This window comes from Salvelinus namaycush, chromosome 29 (assembly GCF_016432855.1).
Source record: "Salvelinus namaycush isolate Seneca chromosome 29, SaNama_1.0, whole genome shotgun sequence".
NCBI classification, from domain to species: domain Eukaryota; kingdom Metazoa; phylum Chordata; class Actinopteri; order Salmoniformes; family Salmonidae; genus Salvelinus; species Salvelinus namaycush.
The window spans coordinates 11,641,166-11,660,352 of record NC_052335.1 but is presented as its reverse complement, the minus strand read 5'-3'; the positions used below and the strand labels follow the sequence as shown (position 1 = coordinate 11,660,352).

The 19,187-nt window shown below is 44.7% G+C and overlaps 1 protein-coding gene across 1 annotated transcript in view; it reads left to right on the top strand.

Moving 5' to 3' along the window:
* Positions 1-19,187, top strand: part of LOC120023953 (neurexin-3b-beta-like) — a 62,288-nt gene that overhangs the window by 875 nt on the left and 42,226 nt on the right. The window contains exons 2-4 of the mRNA XM_038968052.1: positions 143-252; positions 1,837-1,946; positions 6,768-6,968. Of these exons, the coding sequence (XP_038823980.1) occupies positions 143-252; positions 1,837-1,946; positions 6,768-6,968 (421 nt within the window). The remainder of the gene's footprint in view (positions 1-142; positions 253-1,836; positions 1,947-6,767; positions 6,969-19,187) is intronic.

The following is a 19,187-nucleotide window of genomic DNA, read 5'->3' as shown; positions in this document are numbered from 1 at the left end:
CAGTTTTTTCAATTAAACTTACAACTAAACATTTCTGTTGAAACTAACTTTTCTTTATAAACAAGGCTAAATAACTTTTCTAAATCGGTGTCTAAATGTGAATGATGACTGTTTGACAGTTGCCTTTGCCGACTGTTTTAAGCTGTTCTCTAAACTTTAAAGGACCAAGCGATGTTGAGCGCTATCAAATGGCTAATAAGAAAATCCCATTCAATTATAAGAGGCCGGTAGAAGATTGGCTACAGGAGAAAGGTAAACCTTTTTTACCAGATCTTCTAGATTGTTCTAGAATGTTTTTCTTTTCTTGTCATGTCATTGGCTTGTTTCCCCTCAATCCTTCTAGAATGAAAATTGCTTTTTAAACCCTTTAAACCATAATTAAACTAAACTTACTGTCAATTTTATTTTGTTCGTTTTTACGTCGATTTTTTTTAGTGCCATTCCCTTTTGTCATTGTTGTTTAAAATCAGTTTGAATCATTGATGCTGAACAGTTAAAGGGACTGGTGTAATCCATAAACAATACATGAACAAATCTGAGAAATAAGTCTCAATCGTACAGACAATAGGTGTTAAACAACATGTACTTTTCTTTAACAACAACAAAAAACTTGAGACTATGAATTGAGCGTCTTGCTCAAAGCTCATGCCATATTTGAGGACGACTGAAACAGAGGGCATATTTTGTACTGTTACTTATTTGGTGCCTATTGTTTTAGACTCATCTTGGTGCTGTGTAGAGCTATCACTGTGCATACTGCACTGAAATAGCCTGCAATGAAATAGTCATTCCGGAATGAAATAGTCTGCTTTCATTCCAAACAGTGTTTTACTCTTCATTATCTAGTCGCTACCACGCTACCGTTTATTACAATGGAGAAGCTGCTCCTCATACCTTCTACTATACTAAGTTTCCTGCTTGACGTAATATCATTATAAACTATGTTTAAAAGTCATTGCCTAAACCTGTTAAGATGATTATAAAGTCCCTTTAACAACATCTAAAAACCCAACGTTTCTGAATTCCCATAGTGTTACTACATGCATGAATCAACATGATATTTATTTTGATGTTACGATGATATGATATTCCTTTTCCATGTCATTTCATGCCCAGTCTATTTTAACTGGAATTGTGAATGTGACAAACGCAATAACCCTGCAGTGATGTGTGTGTGTGTGTGTGTGTGTGTGTGTGTGTGTGTGTGCGTGCGCGCGCGCGCGTGTGCGTGTGTGTTGTAGAAATGTGATTTCCAATTAAGAGTCCCCTGCATTCGGCAAGTGTTATTTGTATATTTCATTTCAGAAATGATGCATTAGCAATGTGTTCTGACTGCGATGTTTAACTCTCGTTTAATGAAGTTTACCGTGGATGTCATGACATGTACGAGAGTCTATTAGTTACATATGATCATATTATATTACAATACAAAGGTAAGTTCAAAAGAATTCAACTGCATGATTATATTGCATTGTTCAGGGCATTGCAAATGTGGTGAGCTCTGCCCTTTTTCTTTCATAAGACAAAGACCTTTTCCAAACACACTTAACAAACCTTATTTTCCATGGTTTATTTACATGCAAAAGCAATTAAAACATTGACACATTGAATATACAACAGTCTAGATACAGTGCAACATCACACCTTAACTTACGCTGACTCCCAGTGCTTCTCCCCAAATGACCGTTAGAGTATATTATAAGTGCAGAGTACTTAAACGATTTGAGTACAACCAACTTATGGACATTATGAGTGCAGACTACTTAAATGGATCAATTTCAACCCATTAAAGTGCATTGTAATGGTGTCCTCCCTGCTGTCCCCCTCCCCTCTCAGGCCGGCAGCTCACCATCTTCAACACCCAGGCGACCATCTCTATAGGTGGTAATGACCGTAAACGTCCCTACCAGGGACAGCTGTCCGGTCTCTACTACAACGGCCTCAAGGTACATAAAAACTATTTTGTTCCCATGTAGTGTTGCAAATTTCCATTAACTTTCCCATATTTCCGTTAACTTTCCCGAAATTCAAACCAGGATTTCTGGAAAAACAAGGATTTTTGGGAAGTTCACTGGGAAAATTGTGTAAGGGTAGTGTGCAATGAAATATGTGTATTGTGGTTGTATGAGATGTGTACACTGTGTATGACAAACATGGGTCTTTCTGTAAACTAGGGCACCAGGGAGGATTTCCTATGCTGGGCAACTTGTTACAGCTGTTGATAAGTCATTGATAATAATCTGACAATTTGTTTCATGTCATTACATTAAGATATGAAGGGGTGACATACTGTATCTATATTCCATGAAATTCATAAGTTGATTTAAAACCTGTAACCCTTTCTCATGGTTGGCGTCTTGATGGATTTGTCCAAAATCGTGTGACATAAAACGGCATTAACGTGCTTATTCAATAATTGTGTAGCCTATAATACTTGTTGGATGCACATTGGTGTTGAGCTGTTTGAATAGCCTACACCGTGATGATTTCACACATCATCATCAGATCCAGGAAGGAATGTTCTGAATGACAGTCAAGTGAGGAACAGCTGTTGTGGTGGCGCATGCGATCCTACAACAGCACGAGTGCTGAAAAAAAGGTATCTGCCAGGAATGTCCAGAGATGTTGTACGTCTCATTCATTATGCCGGGGAAGATGGTTGTGCCTGGATCCAAGTTGGATCTAACATCCCTGGCGAATTGATGTTGACAATCTGTTGTTGTCTGCTTGATTTAAAACAGGGTCACGTTAGATTTAACACAGAAAGCATCAAGTTAATGAGTTCATGTTTGCATATGTCTTTGTGCCTCGGATTGGACACCGAGTCTACTGTGCATAATTGTGCAGGATAGACTGTGCATAATTGTGCAGGATAGACACCCAACGCTGTTCATGTGAATTATTCTTGATATAATGACAAATTACATCGCCTTGTGGGCTTCTTCACAATATGATATGGAAATGAAATAACATGACAAATACATTTTGTTTTCCATGTTACACCTGCAATTTTAAACAACACAAGGGGTTTGAAGTAGCTTACTTGAACTTGAATTTGGAGCAGAATTTGGTGCTGGAAAAGTCCTGGTAATTATTGTACTCAATTCTTAAGTTCCCCTGCTCCCTTATAATTATAAATGATTTCATTTTTGATACGTTTTTGTGAGAGATGTGGCCACTTTCGTTTGTTTCCCGCTGCTTCAGTTGACAGGTTTTGTAGAGCTAATCTGTTGTGGTAAAACCATGTGCTGTTTGCCAGTGCTGAAGACATCTATATCAGTCTGCTAATACAGGACTAGTAAAGGCCCAGTGCTGAAGACATCTATATCAGTCTGCTAATACAGGACTAGTAAAGGCCCAGTGCTGAAGAGATCTATATCAGTCTGCTAATACAGGACTAGTAAAGGCCCAGTGCTGAAGACATCTATATCAGTCTGCTAATACAGGACTAGTAAAGGCCCAGTGCTGAAGAGATCTATATCAGTCTGCTAATACAGGACTAGTAAAGGCCCAGTGCTGAAGACATCTATATCAGTCTGCTAATACAGGACTAGTAAAGGCCCAGTGCTGAGACATCTATATCAGTCTGCTAATACAGGACTAGTAAAGGCTCAGTGCTGAAGACATCTATATCAGTCTGCTAATACAGGACTAGTAAAGGCCCAGTGCTGAAGAGATCTATATCAGTCTGCTAATACAGGACTAGTAAAGGCCCAGTGCTGAAGACATCTATATCAGTCTGTTAATACAGGACTAGTAAAGGCCCAGTGCTGAAGACATCTATATCAGTCTGCTAATACAGGACTAGTAAAGGCTCAGTGCTGAAGACATCTATATCAGTCTGCTAATACAGGACTAGTAAAGGCCCAGTGCTGAAGACATCTATATCAGTCTGCTAATACAGGACTAGTAAAGGCCCAGTGCTGAAGACATCTATATCAGTCTGCTAATACAGGACTAGTAAAGGCCCAGTGCTGAGACATCTATATCAGTCTGCTAATACAGGACTAGTAAAGGCCCAGTGCTGAAGACATCTATATCAGTCTGCTAATACAGGACTAGTAAAGGCCCAGTGCTGAAGAGATCTATATCAGTCTGTTAATACAGGACTAGTAAAGGCCCAGTGCTGAAGACATCTATATCAGTCTGCTAATACAGGACTAGTAAAGGCCCAGTGCTGAGACATCTATATCAGTCTGCTAATACAGGACTAGTAAAGGCCCAGTGCTGAAGACATCTATATCAGTCTGCTAATACAGGACTAGTAAAGGCCCAGTGCTGAAGAGATCTATATCAGTCTGTTAATACAGGACTAGTAAAGGCCCAGTGCTGAGACATCTATATCAGTCTGCTAATACAGGACTAGTAAAGGCCCAGTGCTGAAGAGATCTATATCAGTCTGCTAATACAGGACTAGTAAAGGCCCAGTGCTGAAGACATCTATATCAGTCTGCTAATACAGGACTAGTAAAGGCCCAGTGCTGAAGACATATATATCAGTCTGCTAATACAGGACTAGTAAAGGCCCAGTGCTGAAGACATCTATATCAGTCTGCTAATACAGGACTAGTAAAGGCCCAGTGCTGAAGACATCTATATCAGTCTGCTAATACAGGACTAGTAAAGGCCCAGTGCTGAAGAGATCTATATCAGTCTGCTAATACAGGACTAGTAAAGGCCCAGTGCTGAAGACATCTATATCAGTCTGCTAATACAGGACTAGTAAAGGCCCAGTGCTGAAGAGATCTATATCAGTCTGCTAATACAGGACTAGTAAAGGCCCAGTGCTGAAGACATCTATATCAGTCTGCTAATACAGGACTAGTAAAGGCCCAGTGCTGAAGAGATCTATATCAGTCTGCTAATACAAGACTAGTAAAGGCCCAGTGCACTAATTTTGTGTTTAAAAAAAAAAACTAAATGTAGACCTATTTGAGTGTTTACCAGCATTTGTAACTTGAGTGTGATAATTATCTGTACAAAACAGTTCATCTGATTATACTTCTAGTTTCTTGAACTAGAACTAGAACTAAACTCTTCTAGTTTCTTGAAATACTCTGCATAATTCAACTTATTTCTATGTGAAAATTGAAATGGTCTTTTCATTCCTTTTTAGTGGACTCTTGTCCAAGCATACATTTTCATGCTTGTCACTCGTGGGAATCAAACCCACAATCCTTGCATTGCAAGCTCCATGCTCTACCAACTAAGCCACATCATCACAAACCACTTGATGTCTCAATGTACTCAATTACTGTATTGGTCGTTGTTTTTCTTCATGGTGATGGAAAGTCAACAGGTACAAACCTAGATGACCAGCCCATGTACAATACAGTAATGTACATTTACATGAAGTGGTTTGTAAGGATGGTACATTAATACTGCACAGAAAGTGGTTGTTTTCCATGTTTGATCAAGCAAAATATTGAATTTGCTGTGGATGTTTTGTGTCTTAGCCCATAACTTTGCACCTTGTGATGTAAATGTTTGAGGACAGGGTTTTGTTCTTTCTGGATTCCATTAGAATGACATCACAGAGAAAGGGACAGGGCAACAACTCTTACACTTCCAACTATTGAATCCGGCAAGATACTGTCCTTAACTATACAAGTGGAGAAGCTGAAAAAAATCAGCTTTTGCTGGTGCTACAGATGTCTATATCTGTCGGCTAATACCAGATAAGGCCCAGTGCACTACTTTTGGGAAAATATATTTTTCAAAAGATAATATATATATATATTATATTATAAAAACAGAGATGGTGAGATTAAGGCTACTGCTCTTCATGGATTTATTAGATGTGCCTGTGTTGGCCACATAGGCTAAAGAAAAATCATCATGCATGCATCCAATTGATTTATTCAGGCAAGTCCACATTATTCTCACATACATTGTTTTAGAATACAATAATAACTTGAAATCAATCCTTTGCAAGGCCTAAAAAATGCATTATTCTTAAAGTGGTAATGGGGGGAGGTTCAATATTAAGGGCTATATGTACATACATCTAAATTATTCAATGTTAGTCATTTAAGCAGAGCTCTTATCCAGAGCGACTTACAGGCACAATTAGGGTCAAGTGCACATGGACAGATTTTTCACATAGTCGGCTCTGGGATTTGAACCAGCAACCTTTTGGTTACTGGCACCATGCCCTTAACTGCCAGGCTACTTGCTGCACAGTTGTATAACATTGAGGTCCTTGGATATTCAAATGAAGTGCTTGAATAAGTCCCTGAAAGGGCTTGAATTTGACTTGCTAATGTTTAAATCAACCCTGCTTAAAGGATGTATAGTCCTAGGCCTATGTTATTGTAAGTGGAGTTATGAGCTAATTTGCATATATTTCTCTAAGTACACATGTGGAACTGCATTTAAATCTTTTCTTTGTTTTGTTTCAAACCATTTTTAAATGTTGATCCCAATGTCACACATGGGCCCCATTTATTTATAGAAAGACCCACATGTGTAATGTGCAATTTAGGCCTATTTCTATCAGTGGAGGCTGGTGGGAGGAGCTATAGGAGGATGGGCTCATTGTAATGGCTGGAATGAAATTAATACTGTTCCATTTAACATATAGAAACCACGTTTGACTCTGTTCCATTTATTCCATTCCAGCCATTACAATGAGCCCATCCTCCTATAGCTCCTCCCACCAGCCTCTACTGATTTCTCTATATATATGTGTCAACTGGGTAATGTATAGTGTGTTTAAGACAATTGTCCACTCTAAGACAATAACGTTTATCCAATCCTATCCCAAGGTCCTCAACATGGCTGCCGAAGGCCACGCCAACATCAAGGTGAACGGGAGCGTGCGATTGGTGGGGGATGTACCCACCAGTAGGGGTGCTGCCCGCACCACCACCTCCGTGCCACCTGAGATGTCCACCACCTTCATAGAGACCACCACCACTCTGTCTACGACCACCACGAGGAAACAGCGCTCTCCACCCACCATTCAGGTAGGCGATTGGGGGAGTAAAGAGATGGAAATGATAAGGTGTGTGAGAGACTGGGGGTTTGTTTGGTGGGGAGAGGAATTATCCTGGAGGGAGGGAATGGAGAGATGTGTGTGTGAGAGATGAGATGAGCAAAATGTTCACTGTTACAGCATATTACCTGTTGGACATACTCAAACAATCTATTGTTCATCCTATATCTTGTTCTCCATCTTCTTTTAAATAGCAAGCCAGCATGATTTCATTTTTTTTTTCTTCTGAATAATGAAAACTAATTTTCTCATGCTCTCTTGTCTCCCTGCTGCAGACATATAGTGAGCAATATGTTTGGAACATCAAATCATAATAAAATTGCTCATATCGTGAGCCCGAGTTTAACTTGGCCGGTCTTCCAGCCATACCTCATAGAAATAGAATCCCTAGAACAGTTATTCCCATTTAGTTCAACGTCCTGTGGGGATTTACCCATTCTAGAGATTATATTTCTATGCCTATCCTATCATGTTAGCCCCAGCTCTGGGGATGGAGATAGGGTCCCATTTCGGTCTCCCCGAGAGTGTGTGGCACCGTATTCCCTTTGTAGTGCACTACTTTTAACTAGGGCCTATAGGACTCTGGTCAAAACTAGTGCACTATGTAGGGAATATAGTGCCATCCGGGACACATCATGGATGCCTCTCTCCTCCTTTATTCCCTACCCTGCCCCCGCCACGCCATATAACAGAGGGCTTTGTGAAACGCATCCTGACTCTAAGCCAATGAATGTCTCCGGCTTGCCAAGAAAGTAATCACGGTGAGCGTTGCGTTGACGCCCGGAGGACAAATTGAACTGGCGGTGTTCATATTAAAGCCATAACTCTCCCCGGAGCCCTGGAGCACAGGGCCAAGCGACAGACACAAGAGCTTTTATCTGCCTCGCACCTTTAAACAGATTGTCCAGCGCCTCAATAATGATGACCTCTCATGTCATCGCTGCCTGTTGTAGGACTTTATCAACTCAGGGCAGCACAGGGGAAAGAGACGAGAAATGCTCTGCCTGTGTCCCAAATGGCACCCTTCTCTCCATGGGCTCTGGTCAAAAGTAGTGCACTATACAGGGAATAAGGTGCCATTTGGGACGCACAAACTGTAATACCACTTCAGCATTTTCCAGTTGTACTTAGGTACTGAATGCTTTGGCGTCTCTATAAAAGGACTGTCATCAGCATCAATGATCTCCAATGTCAAGCTTCATTATGTCTGGCATGAATGTCAGGAGCCTAGCAGAACTTCCTGTTGCTGCCTTGTATTCCATCTGTCTGAATGGCGGGCACACACACACACACACACACACACACACACACACACACACACACACACACACACACACATGCACACACACACACACACATTGTGGGCATCAATAGGGCATTATGCCGGTGCCGTCCTGCTGATTCAGATCCATTTCAAAACCTTTTCTCTCTCTCCCCTGCCTGTCTGTCTCTCCTGCCTGCTGCATCAACAAGGTCACCATGAAAGATAGGCCGTATCGTTAGGGAGAAAAATGGTGTTTTATGCCACAGACTATCAATTACACGATGACAGTCAATAAAGGCCTTCCTTTCTTTCCTTCCGTATGAATGATTTCCTTATGAGACCACCTCTTCTCAATGTAGAATAATGGCATATTTTGGTGACTGATACCAAGCATACACATAAACAAATGTGCATAAGCATGCCAGCTTTGCAAGTCATGTTGTTTTTAACAAATGTGTATTGGCCAGACCAGGGGCGCAACTTTGGTTTTAGAAGAAATACATTTTTTTAAATAAAACATTTATAATAATCAGTCGGTTAAACACTCCAAACAGCCTACCCGACCGCTCGGAGGCATCTGCAATGCTAAAATTGGGGGGGGCAAAAATGCAATTTCACAATGTGGCCCCACCGTCCCCAGTGAAAGTTGCACCCCTGGGCCAGGCCGATCTCCATTTGCAAGCTCTAGATACATGTTATTCTTGCTCCTCTCTTGACTGTTTTATGTGAACTCTTCCTCAAGTCCCAGGGCTGTAGCCATTTTGATTCAGAGCATTGTGTCACACTGTTGTGAATTCATTTTCCTTGGGCTGTGGTTTACAGCTCCCGGGTTGATTGTGTGGCTATGAGAAGAGGTGAGGAGAGAACCTGTATAATTTGGCAGATATCCCAGACCTTAGGAAGACAGGGTGAGGAGGAAAGAAAGAGGGCAGGTTGAGGAGGAGGTTGAGGAGAGGTGTGGAGTTGAGGGGGTAGACTAAATGATGCTGCAGAGTCTTGCTAGGCACCTGGCTGTGAGTTTGTGTGTGAGATTGAGAAAGAGAGAGAGAGACAGAAAGAGAGAGAGAGCGAGAGAGAGTAAGAAAAAGAGAAATGGAGAGACTGAATTGAAGCTAACTGCAGGGGAGGGAGACAGAGAAAAACAGAGACAGAGGGAGACAGAGAGAAACAGACAGAGAGAAACAGATAGAGAGAAACAGACAGAGAGAAACAGAGATAGAGGGAGACAGAGAGAAACAGATAGAGAGAAACAGAGATAGAGGGAGACAGAGAGAAACAGACAGAGAGAAACAGACAGAGAGAAACAGACAGAGAGAAACAGAGATAGAGAGAAACAGAGATAGAGAGAAACAGAGATAGAGGGAGACAGAGACAAACAGATAGAGAGAAACAGAGATAGAGAGAAACAGAGATAGAGGGAGACAGAGAGAAACAGACAGAGAGAAACAGACAGAGAGAAACAGACAGAGAGAAACAGACAGAGAGAAACAGACAGAGAGAAACAGACAGAGAGAAACAGACAGAGAGAAACAGATAGAGAGAAACAGATAGAGAAGAACAGAGACAGAGAAACAGGCAGAGAGAAACAGACAGAGAGAAACAGACAGAGAGAAACAGACAGAGAGAAACAGACAGAGAGAAACAGACAGAGAGAAACAGACAGAGAGAAACAGACAGAGAGAAACAGACAGAGAGAAACAGATAGAGAGAAACAGAGAGGAACAGATAGAGAAAAACAGAGACAGAGAGAAACAGACAGAGAGAAACAGACAGAGAGAAACAGATAGAGAGAAACAGATAGAGAGAAACAGATAGAGAGAAACAGATAGAGAGAAACAGAGACAGAGAAACAGGCAGAGAGAAACAGATAGAGAGAAACAGAGATAGAAACAGACAGAGAGAAACAGGCAGAGAGAAACAGATAGAGAGAAACAGAGATAGAAACAGACAGAGAGAAACAGACAGAGAGAAACAGACAGAGAGAAACAGACAGAGAGAAACAGATAGAGAGACACAGAGACAGAGGGAGACAGAGATAGAGGGAGACAGAGATAGAGGGAGACAGAGATAGAGGGAGACAGAGATAGAGGGAGACAGAGATAGAGGGAGACAGAGATAGAGGGAGACAGAGAGAAACAGACAGAGAGAAACAGACAGAGAGAAACAGACAGAGAGAAACAGAGACAAAGGGAGACAGAAACAGACAGAGAGAAACAGACAGAGAGAAACAGACAGAGAGAAACAGAGAGAAACAGACAGAGAGAAACAGACAGAGAGAAACAGACAGAGAGAAACAGAGACAGAGGGAGACAGAGATAGGGGGAGACAGAGAGAAACAGACAGAGAGAAACAGAGATAGAGGGAGACAGAGAGAAACAGATAGAGAGAAACAGAGATAGAGGGAGACAGAGAGAAACAGATAGAGAGAAACAGAGATAGAGGGAGACAGAGAGAAACAGACAGAAAGAAACAGATAGAGAGAAACAATAGACAGAGGGAGACAGAGAGAAACAGAGATAGAGGGAGACAGAGAGAAACAGACAGAGAGAAACAGACAGAGAGTAACAGAGATAGAGGGAGACAGAGAGAAACAGACAGAGAGAAACAGAGATAGAGGGAGACAGAGAGAAACAGATAGAGAGAAACAGAGATAGAGGGAGACAGAGAGAAACAGACAGAGAGAAACAGACAGAGAGAAACAGAGACAGAGGGAGACAGAGATAGGGGGAGACAGAGAGAAACAGACAGAGAGAAACAGAGATAGAGGGAGACAGAGAGAAACAGATAGAGAGAAACAGAGATAGAGGGAGACAGAGAGAAACAGATAGAGAGAAACAGAGATAGAGGGAGACAGAGAGAAACAGATAGAGAGAAACAGAGATAGAGGGAGACAGAGAGAAACAGATAGAGAGAAACAGAGATAGAGGGAGACAGAGAGAAACAGACAGAAAGAAACAGATAGAGAGAAACAATAGACAGAGGGAGACAGAGAGAAACAGAGATAGAGGGAGACAGAGAGAAACAGACAGAGAGAAACAGACAGAGAGTAACAGAGATAGAGGGAGACAGAGAGAAACAGACAGAGAGAAACAGAGATAGAGGGAGACAGAGAGAAACAGATAGAGAGAAACAGAGATAGAGGGAGACAGAGAGAAACAGACAGAGAGAAACAGACAGAGAGAAACAGAGATAGAGGGAGACAGAGAGAAACAGACAGAGAGAAACAGAGATAGAGGGAGACAGAGAGAAACAGACAGAGAGAAACAGACAGAGAGAAACAGATCGAGACAAACGGAGATAGAGGGAGACAGAGAGTAACAGATAGAGAGAAACAGAGATAGAGGGAGACAGAGAGAAACAGACAGAGAGAAACAGACAGAGAGAAACAGAGACAGAGGGAGACAGAGATAGAGGGAGACAGAGATAGAGGGAGACAGAGATAGAGGGAGACAGAGATAGAGGGAGACAGAGATAGAGGGAGACAGAGAGAAACAGACAGAGAGAAACAGACAGAGAGAAACAGACAGAGGGAGACAGAGATAGAGGGAGACAGAGATAGAGGGAGACAGAGATAGAGGGAGACAGAGATAGAGGGAGACAGAGATAGAGGGAGACAGAGATAGAGGGAGACAGAGATAGAGGGAGACAGAGAGAAACAGACAGAGAGAAACAGAGATAGAGGGAGACAGAGAGAAACAGATAGAGAGGGAGACAGAGAGAAACAGAGAGAGAAACAGACAGAGAGAAACAGAGACAGAGGGAGACAGAGAGAAACAGAGATAGAGGGAGACAGAGAGAAACAGACAGAGAGAAACAGACAGAGAGGAACAGACATAGAGAAGGAGAAAGAGAGCGAGACAGAGAGAGAAGTGGGGGTAGAAGATAGAGAGTCAATCACACGCTTAATTAATGATAGTCACTGTGGGAGATAGGCAGACTGGATCTCAGGGAGGCTTGGAGGCCCGGGCTGGGACAGGGTGGGCAGGTAGAGAGGAGGGATGGAGGGGGAAATATATCCAGTGATCTGTCTGTCCCAGAGGGAGTACAGTATGTCTGGCACAGAGGGAGGATGATACTGATGCTCCACAGGGGCCAGAGATTGGGTTCCATCTGTGCCCCATAGCTATGAGAAATCAGACAGAGGAGAGGCTAACACTAGAGAGAGTTCCCAAATGAATGGAAAAGATAATCACCATCTGAAATTGTGCAATTAGATGGTTACTATCTTTCCCCTTCAACTTTTGAGGTCTGAAATCCTCAAAGCAGAGGTGGTAAACCCAAAGCAACAGCTTCAACTGTAGTCAAGTGCCTATCATGCATATCAACCTTATTGTTGTGAATCAAGGTGTTCACAGATACAGAGACATTTGCATCCAGCTCAGCTCTGAAAGCAGGGGGGAATCGCACTCTACCTGGAGAAGGTACTGTGTAGACTGAGCGTCTGCCGAGAGAAGATACTGTATAGACTGAGCGTCTGCCTAGAGAAGATACTGTATAGACTGAGCGTCTGCCTAGAGAAGATACTGTATAGACTGAGAGGCTGTCTAGAGAAGATACTGTATAGACTGAGAGGCTGTATAGAGAAGATACTGTATAGACTGAGAGGCTGCCTAGAGAAGATACTGTATAGACTGAGAGGCTGCCTAGAGAAGATACTGTATAGACTGAGAGGCTGCCGAGAGAAGATACTGTATAGACTGAGAGGCTGTATAGAGAAGATACTGTATAGACTGAGAGGCTGCCTAGAGAAGATACTGTATAGACTGAGAGGCTGTATAGAGAAGATACTGTATAGACTGAGAGGCTGCCGAGAGAAGATACTGTATAGACTGGGAGGCTGCCTAGAGAAGATACTGTATAGACTGAGAGGCTGTATAGAGAAGATACTGTATAGACTGAGCGGCTGCCTAGAGAAGATACTGTATAGACTGAGAGGCTGTATAGAGAAGATACTGTATAGACTGAGAGGCTGTATAGAGAAGATACTGTATAGACTGAGAGGCTGCCTAGAGAAGATACTGTATAGACTGAGAGGCTGCCTAGAGAAGATACTGTATAGACTGAGAGGCTGCCGAGAGAAGATACTGTATAGACTGAGAGGCTGTATAGAGAAGATACTGTATAGACTGAGAGGCTGTATAGAGAAGATACTGTATAGACTGAGAGGCTGTATAGAGAAGATACTGTATAGACTGAGAGGCTGTATAGAGAAGATACTGTATAGACTGAGAGGCTGCCGAGAGAAGATACTGTATAGACTGAGAGGCTGCCTAGAGAAGATACTGTATAGACTGAGCGTCTGCCTAGAGAAGATACTGTATAGACTGAGAGGCTGTATAGAGAAGGTACTGTGTAGACTGAGAGGCTGCCTAGAGAAGATACTGTATAGACTGAGAGGCTGCCGAGAGAAGATACTGTATAGACTGAGAGGCTGCCGAGAGAAGATACTGTATAGACTGAGCGTCTGCCTAGAGAAGATACTGTATAGACTGAGCGGCTGCCTAGAGAAGATACTGTATAGACTGAGCGGCTGCCTAGAGAAGATACTGTATAGACTGAGCGTCTGCCTAGAGAAGATACTGTATAGACTGAGAGGCTGCCGAGAGAAGATACTGTATAGACTGAGAGGCTGTATAGAGAAGATACTGTATAGACTGAGAGGCTGTATAGAGAAGATACTGTATAGACTGAGCGGCTGCCTAGAGAAGATACTGTATAGACTGAGCGTCTGCCTAGAGAAGATACTGTATAGACTGAGCGGCTGCCTAGAGAAGATACTGTATAGACTGAGCGTCTGCCTAGAGAAGATACTGTATAGACTGAGAGGCTGCCGAGAGAAGATACTGTATAGACTGAGAGGCTGTATATAAGATACTGTATAGACTGAGAGGCTGTATAGAGAAGATACTGTATAGACTGAGAGGCTGTATAGAGAAGATACTGTATAGACTGAGAGGCTGTATAGAGAAGATACTGTATAGACTGAGAGGCTGCCGAGAGAAGATACTGTATAGACTGAGAGGCTGCCGAGAGAAGATACTGTATAGACTGAGAGGCTGTATAGAGAAGATACTGTATAGACTGAGAGGCTGTATAGAGAAGATACTGTATAGACTGAGAGGCTGCCGAGAGAAGATACTGTATAGACTGAGAGGCTGCCTAGAGAAGATACTGTATAGACTGAGAGGCTGCCGAGAGAAGATACTGTATAGACTGAGAGGCTGTATAGAGAAGATACTGTATAGACTGAGAGGCTGTATAGAGAAGATACTGTATAGACTGAGAGGCTGCCGAGAGAAGATACTGTATAGACTGAGCGTCTGCCTAGAGAAGATACTGTATAGACTGAGAGGCTGCCTAGAGAAGATACTGTATAGACTGAGAGGCTGCCGAGAGAAGATACTGTATAGACTGAGAGGCTGCCGAGAGAAGATACTGTATAGACTGAGAGGCTGTATAGAGAAGATACTGTATAGACTGAGAGGCTGTATAGAGAAGATACTGTATAGACTGAGAGGCTGTATAGAGAAGATACTGTATAGACTGAGAGGCTGCCGAGAGAAGATACTGTATAGACTGAGCGTCTGCCTAGAGAAGATACTGTATAGACTGAGAGGCTGCCTAGAGAAGATACTGTATAGACTGAGAGGCTGTATAGAGAAGATACTGTATAGACTGAGCGGCTGCCTAGAGAAGATACTGTATAGACTGAGAGGCTGTATAGAGAAGATACTGTATAGACTGAGCGGCTGCCTAGAGAAGATACTGTATAGACTGAGAGGCTGCCGAGAGAAGATACTGTATAGACTGAGAGGCTGTATAGAGAAGATACTGTATAGACTGAGAGGCTGTATAGAGAAGATACTGTATAGACTGAGAGGCTGCCTAGAGAAGATACTGTATAGACTGAGAGGTTGCCGAGAGAAGATACTGTATAGACTGAGAGGCTGCCTAGAGAAGATACTGTATAGACTGAGAGGCTGTATAGAGAAGATACTGTATAGACTGAGCGGCTGCCTAGAGAAGATACTGTATAGACTGAGAGGCTGCCTAGAGAAGATACTGTATAGACTGAGAGGCTGCCTAGAGAAGATACTGTATAGACTGAGAGGCTGCCGAGAGAAGATACTGTATAGACTGAGAGGCTGCCTAGAGAAGATACTGTATAGACTGAGAGGCTGTATAGAGAAGATACTGTATAGACTGAGAGGCTGCCTAGAGAAGATACTGTGTAGACTGAAGGGCAGCTCATGACTGAAGGGCAGCTCATGACTGAAGGGCAGCTCATGACTGAAGGGCAGCTCATGACTGAAGGGCAGCTCATGACTGAAGGGCAGCTCATGACTGAAGGGCAGCTCATGACTGTAGGGCAGCTCATGACTGTAGGGCAGCTCATGACTGAAGGGCAGCTCATGACTGGAGGGCAGCTCATGACTGGAGGGCAGCTCATGACTGGAGGGCAGCTCATGACTGGAGGGCAGCTCATGACTGGAGGGCAGCTCATGACTGGAGGGCAGCTCATGACTGTAGGGCAGCTCTAGACTGTAGGGCAGCTCTAGACTGTAGGGCAGCTCTAGACTGTAGGGCAGCTCATGACTGTAGGGAAGCTCATGACTGGCTGGCGGCTCTGGCAGCTCCTGACTGGCTGGCGGCTCTGGCAGCTCCTGACTGGCTGGCGGCTCTGGCAGCTCCTGACTGGCTGGCGGCTCTGGCAGCTCCTGACTGGCTGGCGGCTCTGGCAGCTCCTGACTGGCTGGCGGCTCTGGCGGCTCCTGACTGACGGACGGCTCTAGCGGCTCCTGACTGGCGGACGGCTCTAATGGCTCGGGACAGACGGGCGGCTCTGAAGGCTCGTGGCAGACGGATGGCTCAGATGGCGCTGGGCAGACGGATGGCTCAGATGGCGCTGGGCAGACGGATGGCTCAGATGGCGCTGGGCAGACGGATGGCTCAGACGGCGCTGGGCAGACGGATGGCTCAGATGGCGCTGGGCAGACGGATGGCTCAGACGGCGCTGGGCAGGCAGGCAGTACAGGCAGCTCAGACGGCGCTGGGCAGACGAGCAGTGCAGGCAGTTCAGACGGCGCTGGGCAGGCAGGCAGCTCAGACGGCGCTGGACAGACGAGCAGTGCAGGCGGCGTTGGGCAGACGGCCGACTCTGACCTGCTGAGGCGCACAGTAGGCCTGGTGCGTGGTGCCGGAACTGGTGGTACCGGACTGGAGACACGCACCTCAAAGCTAGTGCGGGGAGCAGGAACAGGGCACACTGGACTCTCGATGCGCACTAAAGGCCTGGTGCGTGGTACCGGCACTGGTGGCACCGGGCTGAGGGCACGCACATCAGGACGAGTACGGGGAGAAGGAACAGTGTGTACAGGGCTCTGGAGACGCACAGGTGGCTTAGTGCGTGGTGCCGGAACTGGAGGCACTGAGCTGGAGACACGCACCATAGGGAGAGTGCGTGGAGGAGGAACAGGGCTCTGGAAACGCACTGGAAGCCTGGTGCGTGGAGTAGGCACTGGTGGTACTGGGCTGGGGTGGGAAGGTGGCGCCGGATATACCGGACCGTGAAGGAGGACACGCGCTCTTGAGCACCGAGCCTCCCCAACCTTACCAGGTTGAATGATCCCCGTAGCCCTGCCAGTGCGGCGAGGTGGAATAACCCGCACTGGGCTATGCAGGCGAACCGGGGACACCACCTGTAAGGCTGGTGCCATGTACGCCGGCCCGAGGAGACGTACTGGAGGCCAGATACATTGGGCCGGCTTCATGACATCCGGCTCGATGCCCAACCTAGCCCTCCCAGTGCGGCAAGGTGGAATAGCCCGCACTGGGCTAAGCACGCGTACTGGGAACACCGTGCGCTCCACCGCATAACACGGTGTCTGACCAGTACGACGCCCTCTCACTCCACGGTAAGCCCGGGGAGTTGGCTCAGGTATCCAACCCGGCTTCGCCACACTCCCCTTTAGCCCCCCCCCCCCCCCCAAGAAATTTTTGGGTGAGCCTCTCAGGCTTCCAGCCTCTCTTACGTGCTGCCTCCTCAATCCACCGCTCCTGGGCTGTGGCTGCCTCCTTCTCCTCCCGAGAGCGGCGATTCTCTCCAACCTTTGCCCAGGGTCCTTTTCTGTTCATGATTTCCTCCCATGTCCATTCCTCTTCTTTCCATTGCTGTTGTTCTTGCCTTCCTTCTCCAATCCGCTTGGTCCTGTTTTGGTGGGTGTTTCTGTTACGGCTGTCCTCGCTGACAGAAGGTGGGGACCAAAACGCAGAGTGGTTAGTGTTCATTCTTTTAATGAAAATCAACAAAACACTTCAAAATACAAAAACAACCAAAGTGACAAAACCGAAACCGTCCTGTGTGGCAACAAAACCTCCACAGGAACAAACACCCACAAAACACAAGTGAAACCCTGGCTGCCTTAGTATGACTCTCAATCAGGGACAACGATTGACAGCTGTCTCTGATTGAGAATCATACCAGGCCGAACACAAAATCCCAACATAGAAAATCAACCATAGACACCCCACCCAACTCACGCCCTGACCAACTAAAATAAATACAAAACAAAGGAAAACAGGTCAGGAACGTGACAGAGAGGCTGCCTAAAGAAGATACTGTATAGACTGAGCGGCTGTATAGAGAAGATACTGTATAGACTGAGCGGCTGTATAGAGAAGATACTGTATAGACTGAGAGGCTGTATAGAGAAGATACTGTATAGACTGAGAGGCTGCCGAGAGAAGATACTGTGTAGACTGAGAGGCTGCCTAGAGAAGATACTGTATAGACTGAGAGGCTGCCGAGAGAAGATACTGTATAGACTGAGAGGCTGTATAGAGAAGATACTGTATAGACTGAGAGGCTGTCTAGAGAAGATACTGTATAGACTGAGCGGCTGCCTAGAGAAGATACTGTATAGACTGAGAGGCTGCCTAGAGAAGATACTGTATAGACTGAGAGGCTGTATAGAGAAGATACTGTATAGACTGAGAGGCTGTATAGAGAAGGTACTGTGTAGACTGAGAGGCTGCCTAGAGAAGATACTGTATAGACTGAGCGGCTGCCTAGAGAAGATACTGTATAGACTGAGAGGCTGTATAGAGAAGATACTGTATAGACTGAGAGGCTGTATAGAGAAGGTACTGTATAGACTGAGAGGCTGTATAGAGAAGATACTGTATAGACTGAGAGGCTGTATAGAGAAGATACTGTATAGACTGAGAGGCTGTATAGAGAAGATACTGTATAGACTGAGCGGCTGCCTAGAGAAGATACTGTATAGACTGAGAGGCTGTATAGAGAAGGTACTGTGTAGACTGAGAGGCTGCCTAGAGAAGATACTGTATAGACTGAGCGGCTGCCTAGAGAAGATACTGTATAGACTGAGAGGCTGTATAGAGAAGGTACTGTGTAGACTGAGAGGCTGCCTAGAGAAGATACTGTATAGACTGAGCGGCTGCCTAGAGAAGATACTGTATAGACTGAGAGGCTGTATAGAGAAGGTACTGTGTAGACTGAGAGGCTGCCTAGAGAAGATACTGTATAGACTGAGCGGCTGCCTAGAGAAGATACTGTATAGACTGAGAGGCTGTATAGAGAAGATACTGTATAGACTGAGAGGCTGCCTAGAGAAGATACTGTATAGACTGAGCGGCTGCCTAGAGAAGATACTATATAGACTGAGCGGCTGCCTAGAGAAGATACTGTATAGACTGAGCGGCTGCCTAGAGAAGATACTGTATAGACTGAGAGGCTGTATAGAGAAGATACTGTATATACTGAGAGGCTGTATAGAGAAGATACTGTGTAGACTGAGAGGCTGCCTAGAGAAGATACTGTATAGACTGAGCGGCTGCCTAGAGAAGATACTGTATAGACTGAGAGGCTGTATAGAGAAGATACTGTATAGACTGAGAGGCTGC